The 15172-nt window shown below is 39.6% G+C and overlaps 1 protein-coding gene across 2 annotated transcripts in view; it reads left to right on the top strand.

Annotated features, from left to right (window-relative positions):
- Nucleotides 1-15172, top strand: part of LOC132092777 (mRNA-capping enzyme-like) — a 103835-nt gene that overhangs the window by 72381 nt on the left and 16282 nt on the right. For both annotated transcript variants that reach the window (XM_059499165.1, XM_059499166.1), the window contains exon 13: nt 444-544. In XM_059499165.1, the coding sequence (XP_059355148.1) occupies nt 444-544 (101 nt within the window). The remainder of the gene's footprint in view (nt 1-443; nt 545-15172) is intronic.

Below are 15172 nucleotides of genomic sequence, written 5' to 3'. Positions count from 1 at the left end.
CAGGTCTACACCATATGACTAAAATCTAGAAAGATGATCAAAAAATATTTGAGGAGCAGTGAAATGCATAACACAATGAAATGCAATACAATCTTGATTGAGAGATGGTGCATGCATAATCAAGTAAACATAAGTCGTCTCACTCCTTCCACTTAGTGTTCATCTTGAAATATTATTAACAGTATTAAAGTTATGCTTACTTTTTAAAAATCATTTAAAATTTCACAGCAAAAAGACTGAAGGGTGTCTTTTTTATGCCAAGATATAAACGCTGATGCATGAGGTCTAGTTTTGGGTCTCATTGTTTTCAGGGGGCCCTACAAATTGGTGATATGTTACTGTTGATTATTTTTATAGCTAATAAAGGAGTGTTGTTTTTCTGCTGCATTGTTTGCTTTATGTCATAAAGTGAGTTGGTCTCTGTGTTTGTGTTGTCCCTGTAGAAATATAAGCCGGGCAGATGTGATGACATTCTGAAGTGGAAGCCGCCCAGCCACAACTCGGTCGATTTCAGACTCAAGATCACCAAAGTCGGCGGGGAGGGGTGAGTCACTGTCACCATGGCAACTGCATCCGCTACGCTCAAATCAATTCTAAACAACAGTACACATCCATACAAACTTCCCACAACTCACACGGAGACAGAGACATCCAGGAGGATTTCTCCGGTGTGTCTGTCTTTATCTTTAAGTATGTGTGAGCGATTATAAAACATTCAGCTCTGAGTCACGCGCAGGTGGCTGCAGCAATAGCAACTTTTCGAGTTGCTACTTTTGCAGCTCATAATATGCACCAAAATCTGATTTGTGAGGCCCGTTCCCGAACAGACTGGTGGCTTTGATTATGTGCGGCTTGACATTTCTCTCAGAAGAAATGTAGCGGAGCATAAAGTGTGAGTTCTCTTGCGTTCCTCATTTACGCCTCTCTCAACCCATCTGTCCACTCTGTCCACTCTTATCTTTGAAATGCAGGCGGTCCAGAGGGGGAGTGCTGACCCTTCTGCAAGGACTTTTGTGTAAAAACGCTATTGTTTTTGTTTCCGTGTTTAAATCCCATCCCAAGAACAAGTCCAGGTTATGTTTCACCCAAAAAATGAAAGAAAAAAATAAATAAACATGTATTTATCTCACCCAAGATGAGGAACCTTTATTTTGTGTAATGTCAGGGACTTTGAAAGACCAACTTTTTTTATCTTAAAGAAATGTGGGTTACGCTTTATTTTAAGGTGTCCTTGTTACAGTGTAATTATACATTTAAGTACTGAGTAATATTAATTAACTATATGTACTTACTTACTATAGGGATAGGATTAGGGTTACTTGCATGTTATTATGCATAATTAATTGTTATTATAGTAATTACATGTAATGTGTAACAAGGACACCTTAAAATAAAGTGTTACCGAAATATGTCTGTTTTGTAACATAATTTTACTTTAAGCTTGGCAGTTATAAAGAAAATACTGAATGCTGTCTGTGGATAAGAGAATGAATCGGGGGTTTTAACGGCAAATGACAACGGCACGTTTTTACACTAATTACACTAATAATTAAATACCTTAACCTATTAACTGTCAATACAATATAAAATAAATATTTTACAGAATATTTTGAAATCTAAATTTTCTGTGAAACCAAAGCCATGTGTGTAGCTATGTTCCAAATTTGAAGTTGTTATCACAAATATTAAGGTTCCTGTGAGATTTTATGCACCATACCAAAAAAACAAAAAATGTATTTTCCTGTCAAAAAATTTTTTATACATTTTTGTCACAGTATTACTCCTATCACATTTGCCAGCAGCATTGTCAGCAGACTCAGGCCATTCCAATAATATGTATTATGTCAAGATTAGAAAAGTTTGGAAAATATTGTAGGAAATGTTGTAATTTGACACTTTTGAGCACGATGAAAGGATTTAAAGTATCATTTCCATGTCTGATGTCACAGGATGAATTTTGAGTGTTTAAGCTTTCGAATGCTATCTGAATTGGGATGATAACTTAATTTTGTGATTGGGAAAAAATACAATAAAAAATGAGTTTATAGATTACGTAAAAATAAAATCTTATGGTTCTCCATTTTATTACCTTTTTTTGTTTGAAATATGAGACACAGCACAGCAGAATGGAAATGAACACAGAACAACAAGATGCATCTCTGATGGCAAAGATGTCTTTTTGCCACATTTTAATAGAAAAACTATTAAAAATCAATTCACTGGAATGCAGAAACACATTCTGTTTGCTTTCAGTCATGCTCTTACATTATTGGGGAAAGAGATTTCCTCTGCAGTGGCAGATTCTGCACCAGGAAGGCTCTGTGTTATCAAAAGATTTGTCAAAAGAGATGCATAAAGATCTACATCCATGTGTTTAATGATGTAGATGATCATAGCGCAGTGTACTTCCATTTCAAAAGAATTTTATTAAGCATTCTTTTATTTCACTAGTGAAACATCACTTGAAAGGCAGGCTGGGACTTAAAGTGCTGTTTCTACTTTGAACACAAATAATTTAGTTTCTGAACCCTGAGGCGTATTCACAGTTGCTACTGTATACTCTCAGTACACTTGAGTGTCCCACCCCCACACTCTTTTGATTGTTACATTGGTGTAAACCTGACATTCATGCCCTGTGCATCAAAAGTTGAACTATTTTTAACATGACAAGCCATTTTCTAAACTATGAAAGGAAAACTGCAAGACATGATGTCCTTCTGACGCATGTATACGTAGAGGAGAAATTAAAAATAGCACAGACAGAATGCATGAACGGAGGGTAAATATGGATTCATAAGGTGGCTTACAAAAACATTTCAACCACACAAACTAAAAATGCACTAAAAATATTATTTATGCTGTAATAAAAATGTAAATGATGATAACTGAGAATGAATTGATTTTAATGAGCTGTGCATGTAAAAGTTTCTACATTATATATTTTTTTTACCCAGAAGATATTTTGCACTAAACTTTGATTAACAGGTTTCAATATTCTTAAGCTTTTTTTATTTCAAATTAATTTGGCAAAAAATGTCCAGTGGGTATGTTAAATATATATTTTCTGAGACCCAATGGGCAGTACATGTCATCGAATCATCATAGAGGTCTGGCTTTTCTACAGCAGATGTGTGTCTGAGGTTATTAGCGGGGTTACTTCCCTGCCAGGAAACAGAGAAAGATGACATCTCCACTCTCCTCCCACACAGCTCTCTCTCTGTCTCTCTTTATCCGTTAGTGTTTCTCCCTCTCACCATGCACTCTTTATTTGTCGAGAGCTTTGAAATTAGATGGGTAAAATAATAAAAGAACCCCTGACTCTTTGCATAGATGACACTTAATGTTGGAGAGCGGTAATGAGAAGAACTTGGGTTCATTTTGGGCAAAGGAAATTAATTTGTACTTCACATTTGTGCAGTTTGAAAACAGTTAAACATTTCATTAGTCTGGCTGCTCCACAAACATGCTCCACGTGTTAAAAGCAGAAGGAATCGATTGTTTCAGAACATGCAAAAAAGCCTTTGTTGCCTTGTAACCTAAAAGGGTGTAGCAAAATCATATCTTCTCCTGTTGAATTTACAGACTCTGTAGTGTAAAACACTAAAGCTCAGAAATTGTGTACTAAAGCTTCCTTAATTCATACTATCCTGGATGCAGTTCCCAGTTCAGTTTCAATTAAGGGAGTGAGAGAGATGGCACTGCTGTTGAAGAGAAAACTGCTGAACCACAAAACATGGATATTATCTTTCCCATGTGTTATAAGCTGTGTTGCGGATTTAACTTGTGTGCAAAATTGGAATATTGCATAAAACATTTGCGAATAAGCAGTTTCCATTCACAAGTCAAAGATAAAATCGTCACTTCCTGATAAACTGGCACTAAATATCACTAATAAAATTAGGAGAAGCCACTGAATATATTAATTTTCATATATAATAAATTATATGGGCCTCAGAGCGAGCAGATGAAACATAATGAATGCGGTCATTGCTTTTGGAGGTGGATGCCTGCTGTTTGGGAACACAGTCATGGAAGACAGGTCTTGGAGGAAATTATACAGAAATACTTGATGACAGACTTTGCTAGTTCTCAACCTCTGGTCTACTGGGAAAGAGGAAGGAGGAAGCAAGGTCAAATTCAGAGGTTCAGATAACGCAAAAGCAGGCAGTCTTTACTTGATCTCAGTATTCAAATATAAACAAAAGATCAGTTACAGCTTTACAAAACATAAGGTAGGCCAAATGACAACAGGAAAACATAACTGTTCTTAAACTCAGGTAATCCGTACTGGGTATGCTCAAGACTGAACACAGCTCAATGAAGCTGTCAAATTTAAATTGGTCAAAATACAGGTGGAACAAATGAACTTGATGAGCTTTCTTAACTGAAGAGTTCAGAGCAGGTAGTGCCACCTAGTGGCATGGAGAGTTCTCACAGTAAAGGGCGCCCTCCAATGATTTGGACAGTCATTACAGGAGCCCCTCTCTCAGAAACGGCTCCTGGCAATCCGCTGACTATGGTTGGATTGATGTTGGTGGAACTTTCTGATAAGGTCTGGATCTAATGTCCCGCTGTCCTGGGCCATAACCTTCCCAGTCCACTAGGTATTGGACCCTTCCACTGACAGTGTTCACTGCCTGCCCACCAATAATTTGGGGTAACAGGGGGGCTTTTTGGCTGTGGACAGAGGAGAGCAGACAACAGGCTTCAAAAATGAAATGTGAAAAGTTGGATGGATGCGCAAAGAACTGGGTGAGAGTAGCCGGTGGAACACAGGGTTGATCTTCCTAAGGATCTTAAAAGGTCCAATAGATCGGGGTGCCAGTTTCCGGGACTATAGATGAAGTGGAAGATCCTTAGTTGACAACCACACCCTCTGACTTTGACTAATGATGGCCCAATTCTGAGGCGCTGGTTGGCCTGTTTCCACTGCTGTTGTGATGCTCTCAGTAAGGCTGTAAGTTCTCTCCCGCCAGGCCTGACGGCACCTCTTGACTAATTGAGTTGCAGCTGGTAACTGGACCTCAAGTTCCTGCTCAGGAAACAGATGGGGGAAACCCAAATTGGCATTCAAATGGAGTCATGCCCAAGGATGTGTGGTGTAGGGTGTTCTGAGCAAATTCAGCCCAGATCAGACGGGAGCCCCAGGTGCTTTGATTATTGGACACAAGGCACCTGAGGGTCTTAATCTGCTGGTTGCCCCCTTCTGTCTGACCATTAAACTGAGGGTAGAACCCAGAAGTCAGACTGATGAATGCTCCAATAAGATGGCCAAAAGCCTTCCAAAATCGAGAAGTGAATTGCGATCCCCAATCAGAGACCATGTCCTGAGGAAACCTGTGAATCCTGAAGACATGCTACGTCATGAGGTCTGCAGTCTGACAAGCTGTGGGGATCTTAGGCAGAGGTATCAGATGACATGCTTTTAAGTATCTGTCTACCACCACCAAGATGACTGTTTTACCTTGTTGTTTAGAAAGTCCAAGCAGATGTGAGACCATGGATGTCTTGGAATGGGTAAAGGATGAAGTAGACCTTGAGGAAGGGTTGCAGAGGTGAAGCAGTGCTTGAGCAGCTCAAATGCTTAAGTAGCCCTTTCTGTCCATTGAAAAGGCCTTGAGGTCTTTTTGGTAAGGGCTGTAAGTGGTTCTGCAATAGAGCTGAAATTTCTTGTAAATCTCCTATAAAATTTAGCAAAACCAAGAAATCACTGTACTTGTTTGATAGGGCAAGGCTGAGGCCAGTGCAGAACTGCATGGGTCTTGCCAGGATCCATCTGAATGCTGCCATTGGAGACAATGAACCCAAGAAAGGAGACAGTTGGTACATGAAACTTAATTTTCTCCATCTTCACAAAGAGCTTGTTCACTAACATATGAGTTAAAACCAGCCGGACATGCTACACATGATCTTGGTTACAACAGCTGGTCTTCCACTCATCTCTGGAACGGATCCTAACCTGTTAGCCAACACCCCCTATTATGGGACTCAGAGCTGAAAGTGCCCTACCTAACTTAAAATTGTAACAGTTTCTTACTTCAGTGTGTTGCACACATCATATTGGTGTCTTTGGAAAGAAGACTCTTTGGGCTTGACTTTTTATCAACCAGATTTGATAATGCTCAAAAATATTAAAAGTTATAGACACTGAAGTACCTTGACATTTTTTTTACCACACTGAATTTTTTTTTTATTTGATATAAAAATACATGAAATAAGTCCTGGAGCAATCTAGAAAAGTAATGGGTTGAAAGTCAAATGTCTCATGAGTTTCTATTTCAAATCTGAAGAAGATGTCATGAAAAATTAGATTCCTGCAAATATTTTTTCTGAGACTATGTCTAGAAACCCCCGCACCCCTCCCAAATATAAAAAATAATTACCATCTGTATTGAAGGCTTCTACAAACTATTTGGTCATTAAACATTCCACTGCATATTTTTTCAATTATAAAACACTAGACAGAAACTTAGACATCATATACGTGTTTTATTTGAGCACTAGAAAAATACAATAAGAATAATTTGAGTAAGAAAAATAAATAAATAAAATAAAAAATATTTAGATTTGTATGCCAATTACAGAACATCCTTAGATTGCTAGAAATGCAGCATTTACAATGAATTACAATGAAAATACGTGCTGATGGCCAGTTATAGAGATGGTAATCATAGAGATGCACTATGAAGACAATAAACCACTCTCTCTAATCATATAGATGGCGTTCATCAGCTGTTATTATACAGTAATAGCGAGCTGATTTGCACTGATTTGCACTCAAACACATGGTAATCATGCAGATACATTCACATTCAACATAAATCACAAACACATATGTGAAAACTGTTGAAAAATAAAACAAATAAAGAAAAAGGCGATCGCTAAGTTCCACCTCCATCAGCTGACAGGTGCATCAGACCGCACGTCACGAGAGAGCGCCAGAATTCAAATATACTATTTTTCGCTTTTCTTTAACTTTTTTCTTTGTGGATCATCTCATTCTGTTTGTGACACTGTCCGCTGGAAAGCCATGCCGTTTATTTACTACCGAGATGCAGTTTCTTAGCGTGAGTTATTCCATAACAGACACAAACAGTTCTGCCCCTGAAAAACTGAAACTTAAACAAAGGAATTATGATCCATATTACAACATTACTGCTTTGTTGGACTAAACATGCTTTGTGAGATCTCGTTCAGTGGACCCTTACCTTTCTAACTAAACCGGGATTTACAGCTGTGGATGTTTTGATGTATACTGCTTACACAAATCGAGCAAATACAGTCTTTATAAGCTTTCCACTGAAAAACAGCGATTTGTTGTCGATGCTTGAGGCTTAGATATGATATAAGTTATATATTAAATGATATATAGTTTGTCAAGATTAAATTTGTCCTGTTTCATTTAATCTATTCGTAAATATTGAAATGTGCGAGTTCAGGGGTGTTGAGGATGCGTACGTCAGGGTGCAGGTTAGGTGGTAGGCATTCCTCAGTTGCACCTTGTAGATGTTCATTGTTCAAAGGCTGAAGTCATCAATGGCAGTGGGTAACAATTTTTTACAGTGATATGATTTAGATCCTGGTAGTCAATACAGGGTCGGAGACAGCCATCCATTTTCCCCACAAAGAAAAACCCAGCTCCTGCCGGTGCGGATGAATCCACTGTCAAAACCCTTGACAGTTGATATATTCCTCCATATAGGCTCTTTCTTGGGCAGACAGAGAGAATAGTCTTTCTCCAGGTGGACAAATGCCAGGATGCAGTTCAGTGGTACAGTCATATTGTCTATGGGGTGGAAGAGAGGCAGCACATTCCTTGCTGAACACTTCACAAAGGTCTGCATACTCTTGGGGGACACGGGGATAACTCGGTAGAGGCAGAAAGGTCTGTGGAAGCCACTTGTCTCAGCCCAGAAATAGCCAGCATCTCTGTGGATAGGACTGGGAACTTAAATCAGCAGTTAGGCCCCCACTCACTTATCTGCTTGGAAGACCAGACAATTTGTGTATTATGCAGAGCTAGTCAAGGATACCCAAGGATCAAAAGGAACTCAGGAGAATTAATAAAAATAAATCTATATCTCTTCTTTATGAGAACTTGAAAATGGAAGAACGTGGTGCTCTGGCTTACCTGGCCAGAACCTAGATGCCTTCCGTCCAATCCAGTTACAGTCAGAGGATCATGGAGAGTGATGGGCTAAATCGTTAGATGTCCAGCCAATGCAGAATCCATGAAATTCCCTGCTGCACCAGAATCTAACCAGGTTCTTCTCAGCTGCATTGGCCCCTCAGAACACCCATTCAGTGAGGAAGGTTCCACAAAACCAGTGGAAGTGTGGATCATGGGCAGTCGAGTCTCAAAACAATGTTCACCTTGGCAATCTCGAATACATTTGTCCAGTCTGATGGCAACATCTATTGGAGACTCCACATCAGGGGCTGGGTCTCTGTAAGCAAACCTCATCCTTTAACTCATGTGATAGAGCACGATTGAATGCAGCTTTCAGGGCTCGCTGACCCCACTCACTTTCTGCTGCCAGGGTGCGGAACTCGATAGCATACTCAAACACTGCATGTTCCTTGTGCTAGCTGAAGAAGTTGTTGATAAGCCTCTGTTCCAATAACAGGGTGGTGGAAGACCTTCCTTATCTATTTTATGAAGAGATCACTGTTGGACGTGAGAGGAGTCTTCCACACCCAGAGAGCTGTAGCCCAATCTAGTGCCTTTCCATCAAGAAGGGTTGTCATATAAGCCACTCTGCAGGGAAACTGTTAGGCTGTAATTGGAAAGCAAGAGTACACTATGTAATAAATCATCAACCCCTCTCTGGGTTTTCATCATACCTCTCAGGGGCTGGAAGCCTAGGCTCGAGCAGGAGACCAGCTGGTGGAGCTGGCTGAGGGGTACCTTGAAACTGGGCTGGCAGGATTGGAGCAACTTGAGGTATGGACTGGAGGGTCTGTAGAGGCTTGGGATATAGATCAATCTTTTAGACACTGGAGAATCTCAGTTAGAATTTGTTCATGCTTGTAAATGGCCACAGCTTGGCTAGAGAGCTCAGATAGTGTGCTTTCCACATTGGAGGAAGGAGTTTGTTCCTCTGCTGGGTCTACTTCCTTGGTTCTGTCTTGCTGTCACAATGGACTGACATAAGGTATCTGAGGTGGGTCTTGAACCCAGGTCTCCCAGTCAGGGAAAGATAGTTCTCTACCTCTGGTCTACTGGGAAAGACAGTTTCTTAGAAGACCCATGTGCTGAAGCAAGGGCAAACTCAGAGGCTCAGATATTGCAAAAGCAGGCAGTCTTTACTTGATCTCAGTATTCAAATGTAAACAAAAGATCAGTTACAGCTTCACAAAACAAATCTTAAGCAACATTCTATTCTAGAACTCAGCACACAGAACACAGCTTAGTGAAACTTAAATATGTCAAAATACAGGTGGAAAAAAATTAACTTGATGAGCACTCTTAACTAAAGAGTTCATATCAGTTAGGGCCACCTAGTGGCTCGGAGAGTTCTCACAGTAGAGGGCAGGGGGTGGTCACCAAGGCTGGGATAGTCATTGCATGAGGGAGCAGACAACGCTCCCTAGTGGCTTGGACATATGTGGGAGATGTCTTACAGTAAGGCCCAATCCCAATTCTATTTTATTCCCCTTGCCCTAAGATATTCCCCTAAGGATTGGGACACCACTACCATGATGTCACACGTCGTCAGCGTTCGTCGTCTAGCTCTTACAATACACACATATACTGGTGTGCTGGTGTGCATTAGAGCCTTTAATTATCGTTCTGTATTAATGAGCTGCTTACTGACACACACACATATCGGAAATCACGGACCTAACACATCCAGGAGAAAGTAAACTTGTCAAAGCTGCCCCACGACTTTTATTAAATACAGTTTAAATACTGTATCACTACATTATATTTTCCAGCGACGAGAGGATACAATCAATATTTTTAAGTAAACTCACTCTAAAAAGATAAACGAACAGACTCGAATACACGCAACCTCCATGTGGCGAGTGGGGCGGGGCCGAGGGACATGGGAACAAGGAGGGAGGCCGGCAATGATTGGGAAATCAGTGACACCTGCGACCCACTGCCGGTCTCGAGTCCCACGTAGGAGTTGGAAGGATATAAACCAGGACCAGGCCTGGGCTTTTAGTTGGGTTTTTATTTTTTTTTTGTGCGCATCAGTCGTCCGTGAGGGGCTGGTGCGCTGTTTTGTGTTTATTTTGTTATTATTAAAATGTCCTTTGATTGTCCGCCGGTTCCCGCCTCCTTCTTCCGGATGAATATTAAGCTTAAATCATTACAGAGGTGCCGAAACCCGGGAGAAGGAGGGACGCGCTGCTGAAGATCCCTCGCCGCTGTGGTGAATCCGCGGTGCCACGGAGCTGGCGAGGAGGATGCCGCCATGGACGCTCGAGGCGGTGGACTGGAGCGAGTTGCCGGGGACGGGCGAGCTCGCTGCTGACCGCCCCGCGATGTGGAGGGACGGCTGCCGTCCATGAGGGAGCGGAGGAGTCGGCGCCGTTCGCCAGAGAGCCGGAGCCTGCTGCCGTCCGCCTGAACGGGGAGGAGCAGGGAACGGGGGACTCCTGCCGGCTGCCCAAAACCGGAGGAGCCGTCGCCGTCCACCGGGCGGCGGAGGAGTGTCGTGCCATCCGCCGAGGGCCTTCCAGTGCCACTGCCAGGCACCGCGGAGGATATCACCCAGTTGGTCGAGGGCCGAGCAGCAGTGCGTTTGGGAACCGGAATTTTTATTTATTTTTTTCTCTCTCCCCTCTCTCGTCTCTGTCGCTCCTCCTTCCATCTCCTTTTCTCTCGCCTCGTCTGTCCTACCCCCAGGTTCCCGCAGGTCCCCGTGAGCGGTCCCCCCCCCGGAGGGAGGGGGGGGAGTAGAGCGCAGTCTCGAGAGTTCTCTCTCTCTCTCTCTCTCTCTCTCTTTCTCTCGAATAGGCAATATTTGAGAAAATGGTTTAGCGATTTCTAATTATTGGGGGGATTAGTCTACGGTAGTTATCGCCCTGATCAGACATATGCTGTGGCACTATCATGCAGTCTGTAATGATATGACGTCAGCAAATATCAGCGATTTTTTGCGAACATTTCTTTGAGTAACATGACCGTTAATATGAACTTACAATTTAATGTAACATAAAACAAATGATTACTTTTCGTTAAAATCTTTATTTTTGCCAATACAGCTTACATTCATGTGTCTTTTTGTTCGCTGTAGCAGCCATGTTGCCGAGATAAGTCATATCCCTTTGTTTGAAGTGTGGTCCCGAAAAATCTTCGTTTGAAGGGCTATCTGGCCCTTCCCCTTACCCCTACCCCTCCAACCAAAAGAGAATCGAATCGAAAGGGGAAGGGCTAAGGGGTAGAATTGGGATTGGGCCTAAGTAAGATTACACATCCCATTGAGGAATTTGTTCAGGAAAAAGCATTTCCATCTCTCTCTCTCTCTCTCTCTCTCTATATATATATATATATATATATATATATATATATATATATGTATATATATATATATATATACGGGTTTATATAAGGGTTTCACGTTCACTTCTACTCAATTTCTATAGCGATTCAATGCTTTCAAAATGTATACACATTAAATTACTACACGCACAAATTAATGGAGACCTTGAAGAGTGTTCGTGAATCGTGCCTCTTATCTTACCTTCACGCGCTCCACTGTTTACCGCCTGAACAGACTGTCACAGGATTGCGCTCGCGCTCCGTTCGTCTCTGACGCAGCTGACGTGTGATCTATAGGACTCGTGTCCAATAATGCTAACGTGAAGTAGTTTTACTTTTCTGTAGTTTGTCAATGGCTCTCTGTATCTTACCGACGGAGTCACCGGAGCCGTCGACAGCTGTGTTTATTGCATGGACGGAGCAGAAATGTAAGTGTCTAAATCATACGCACAGATCCATTGAATGATAAATGTTTTTAAACAATGCGGATGAACCGAATATACAAAGGAAACTTTTAAAATTAACCACAGCATTAACAACGACCTTGAAATAAGAGCGCGAGATTTATCTGATAATCAGATGCATGAAAATAGCGTTTGTTTCATTAGCAAACGTTTTCTCTCAGAATCATTCGCTGATGGAGAGGAAAAGTTAAATAGAGATGAAGACGTTTTCACAGTGAAAGAGAAGCGATCTCGCTCTCATAGACGTGCCAGGCTATATCTGCAGCTAAACTGAATAAAAGCAGAATGAACTGATGAAACTAAAAAAAAAACACAAACAATTTATGAATGATGCAGTGCTAATTGACATTTATTACAGTACAGAAACTATAAAGTATATTTTCTACCTTATTCTGTGCAGAAAATTTAAATAATTGCTAATTAAATGTAGCCTATATAAAACAATCATAAAATTGCCATTAGGAAAAAAATATCGATTACAAATGATTGATTATTGTTCAGCAGTGTATTTGATTTATTACAGCTAATTAAAAGTAATTAAAAAAGAAGATAATTCCTTGTAAAAAAAAAATAATAATAATAATAATAATAATTATTATTATTATATAGGCTACATACATAAAATGATTGTATTTGACATTTCTGTCACTTCTGAAATTATGGCTACGCCCCTGGTGTGACAAAATGTTAGCTTATACATAATACTCTTTAAGCTCTTTTTTAAAAACTTGGTTTACATACATTTTTACGTATGCCATGTCGCATCATTAAACTAGCATTTAACAATGGATAAAAAGGTTGTTTTTTTTTGGTTTTTTTTTTGGTTTTTTCTAACCTATGGTTCTCTAACCATAAATGCTACTGTAATTTGCCCCCTGACTAAGCATTTAAAGAATTTAGTAGAAGCATTTAAATAATCCCGTGAATGCACTTAAAGAATGCAGAATCGAATCGTTATAATCGAATCGAATTAAATTGTGAATCGAATCGAATTGAATCGTTCTAAATTTGCAAAAATCGTTCTTGAATCGAATCGAAAACCTATGAATCGTAATCGAATCGAATCGCTGCCTTGCCAAAGATTCACAGCCCTAGTGTATATATATATATATATATGTGTGTGTGTATGTATATATATATATATATGTGTGTGTGTATATATATATATATATATATATGTGTGTGTGTGTGTGTGTGTGTGTGTGTGTATACTGTATATATATAGATATATATATGTATATATATATATATGTGTGTGTGTGTGTGTGTGTGTATATACTGTATATATATAAATATAAATATATATATATATATATATATATATATATATATATATATATATATATATATATATATATATATATATATATATTGCGGCATTAAATTTAGACCAGGTTTTTGTTAGTTTTTATTTCAGTCTATGCGTCTGAACACATATTCCTTTTTTAGACCAAAATTTAGACATTAGAAAATGATAACTGTGTTGGGCTGAATCTAGCACAAAATACTTTCGTCGTGCCTGGCGCCGGGTATATGATTGTGCCCCAGGACTTCTCTGTCAGACGACCAGTGCTATAACACTTTTCTTTGGAGTCCAGGACATCTCCCCATTTTCAGCTTGACCACCCTCCATTTTCCCTTTCTCAGACAAGTGTCCCACTACTAAATGCAAGACACACACAATCATCCATTGAAGTCAGTACTTGAATGTGTTTTTTGGCTGACATGGCCATTATAGTACCCATTTTGCATTCTGCTTGCCAATTTGGGCTGCTTTTCTTTTGTCCAAATCCAATAATTTATTAGAAAATACATAAAGAAAAATTAAATTCATACATTTAGTGACTCTAAATAGCCTCATTGCAAAAATGTAACTCTTGAAAAGAAAACCTTATCTAGCTTTCCTTATTTTTCTAGTATTACTTCTAAGAAAAATATAAATGTGGAGTGACAAACATCCAGATACATGTAGACAAAAAGGACCCCATAGATCCTCATGAGCATGTGTCAAGGTCAAATACTGAAATATAATTAATTGTATAGAGCAGAGGTCCCCAACCACCGGGTCGCAACCCACTACCGTGCTGTGGAAGAATTGCTACCGGGTCACAAGAACGTTCTGGGAAAAACACTGTTTATTGCATGTTAAAGATTGTTTTTATTATTCAGTATTTTTATTGTATGTGATTGATATGGAGTAGCAATTTGACAATTTCATGTTAAATAAGTAAATTAAAGATCTTTTCTGCTCTGATCTGTCACATATTAGGGGTTAAACGGACCGCAGTTGACCGTGATATGTACAGACGAGACCTTATACTGTTCAGCATGCACGTGATTTACAGATTAATTTGCCAATTTACACTGTCAAGCAAATTTATACCACAAGAATATGAAATGAAAGAGAGCTCAATTCAATACTCACACGCTGTTCTCGCAGACAATCAAAAGCACGCACAAGCATATAGAGACATGTTTCAGTATGTACGTATGTACACATAAAATTGTCAAAAACGCTTCACAGCATTGGATAGGATATATCCACCCCAGGTGTCCACATGACATTTTAAGTCATTACTTTTAAACATTTCTTAATTGTATTTCTTTTATTTTATTGTTATTTTTAAAATACAGAATGCATTTCTAAGAATTTTTTTATTTTTCCTTTTCTTTATCAATGACGCACTTATTTGTCCTTGACCCTTATGCAAATGATCAATGACACACTACAGCGACTACCAATGACAATGAAGAGAGTGATCTGATTGCAGATACAGGTGGATACTGTGATAACCATTTAATTACTGTCATTGTGAACGAAAAATTTACATTTTTGATTTGCCAGTTTCACAGTTTGTGGTTGATGTGTAGCCATCCAATTTCATCCTGTCTGTCTTCCACGAGTATACATTTCACAGAATCACTGCTGAAACATTGTGATCAAATGAATAAAGAGGTCCTGATACTTCTAAATGAATTTTTGAGCAGTCAACAGATGGTTGAGCTTGATGGGCTTAATTACACTAGAAAGAGAGAAATGCACGTTTCAGCAGTTCACACATTGCTACACCAATTATAGAGACAGTAATGACTCAACCTGCTGCTACAGAGACTTCTCAATGTTAGCCCAGACCGTCAAAACACACCAGCTTTTGTGGACACTGTTTCATCCCTGGACAACTGACGCTGAGGTCTGGTCCACACAGAAATGCAT

The sequence above is a fragment of the Carassius carassius genome, chromosome 18 (assembly GCF_963082965.1).
Source record: "Carassius carassius chromosome 18, fCarCar2.1, whole genome shotgun sequence".
NCBI classification, from domain to species: Eukaryota; Metazoa; Chordata; class Actinopteri; order Cypriniformes; family Cyprinidae; genus Carassius; species Carassius carassius.
This window is presented reverse-complemented; position numbering and strand designations above follow the sequence as displayed.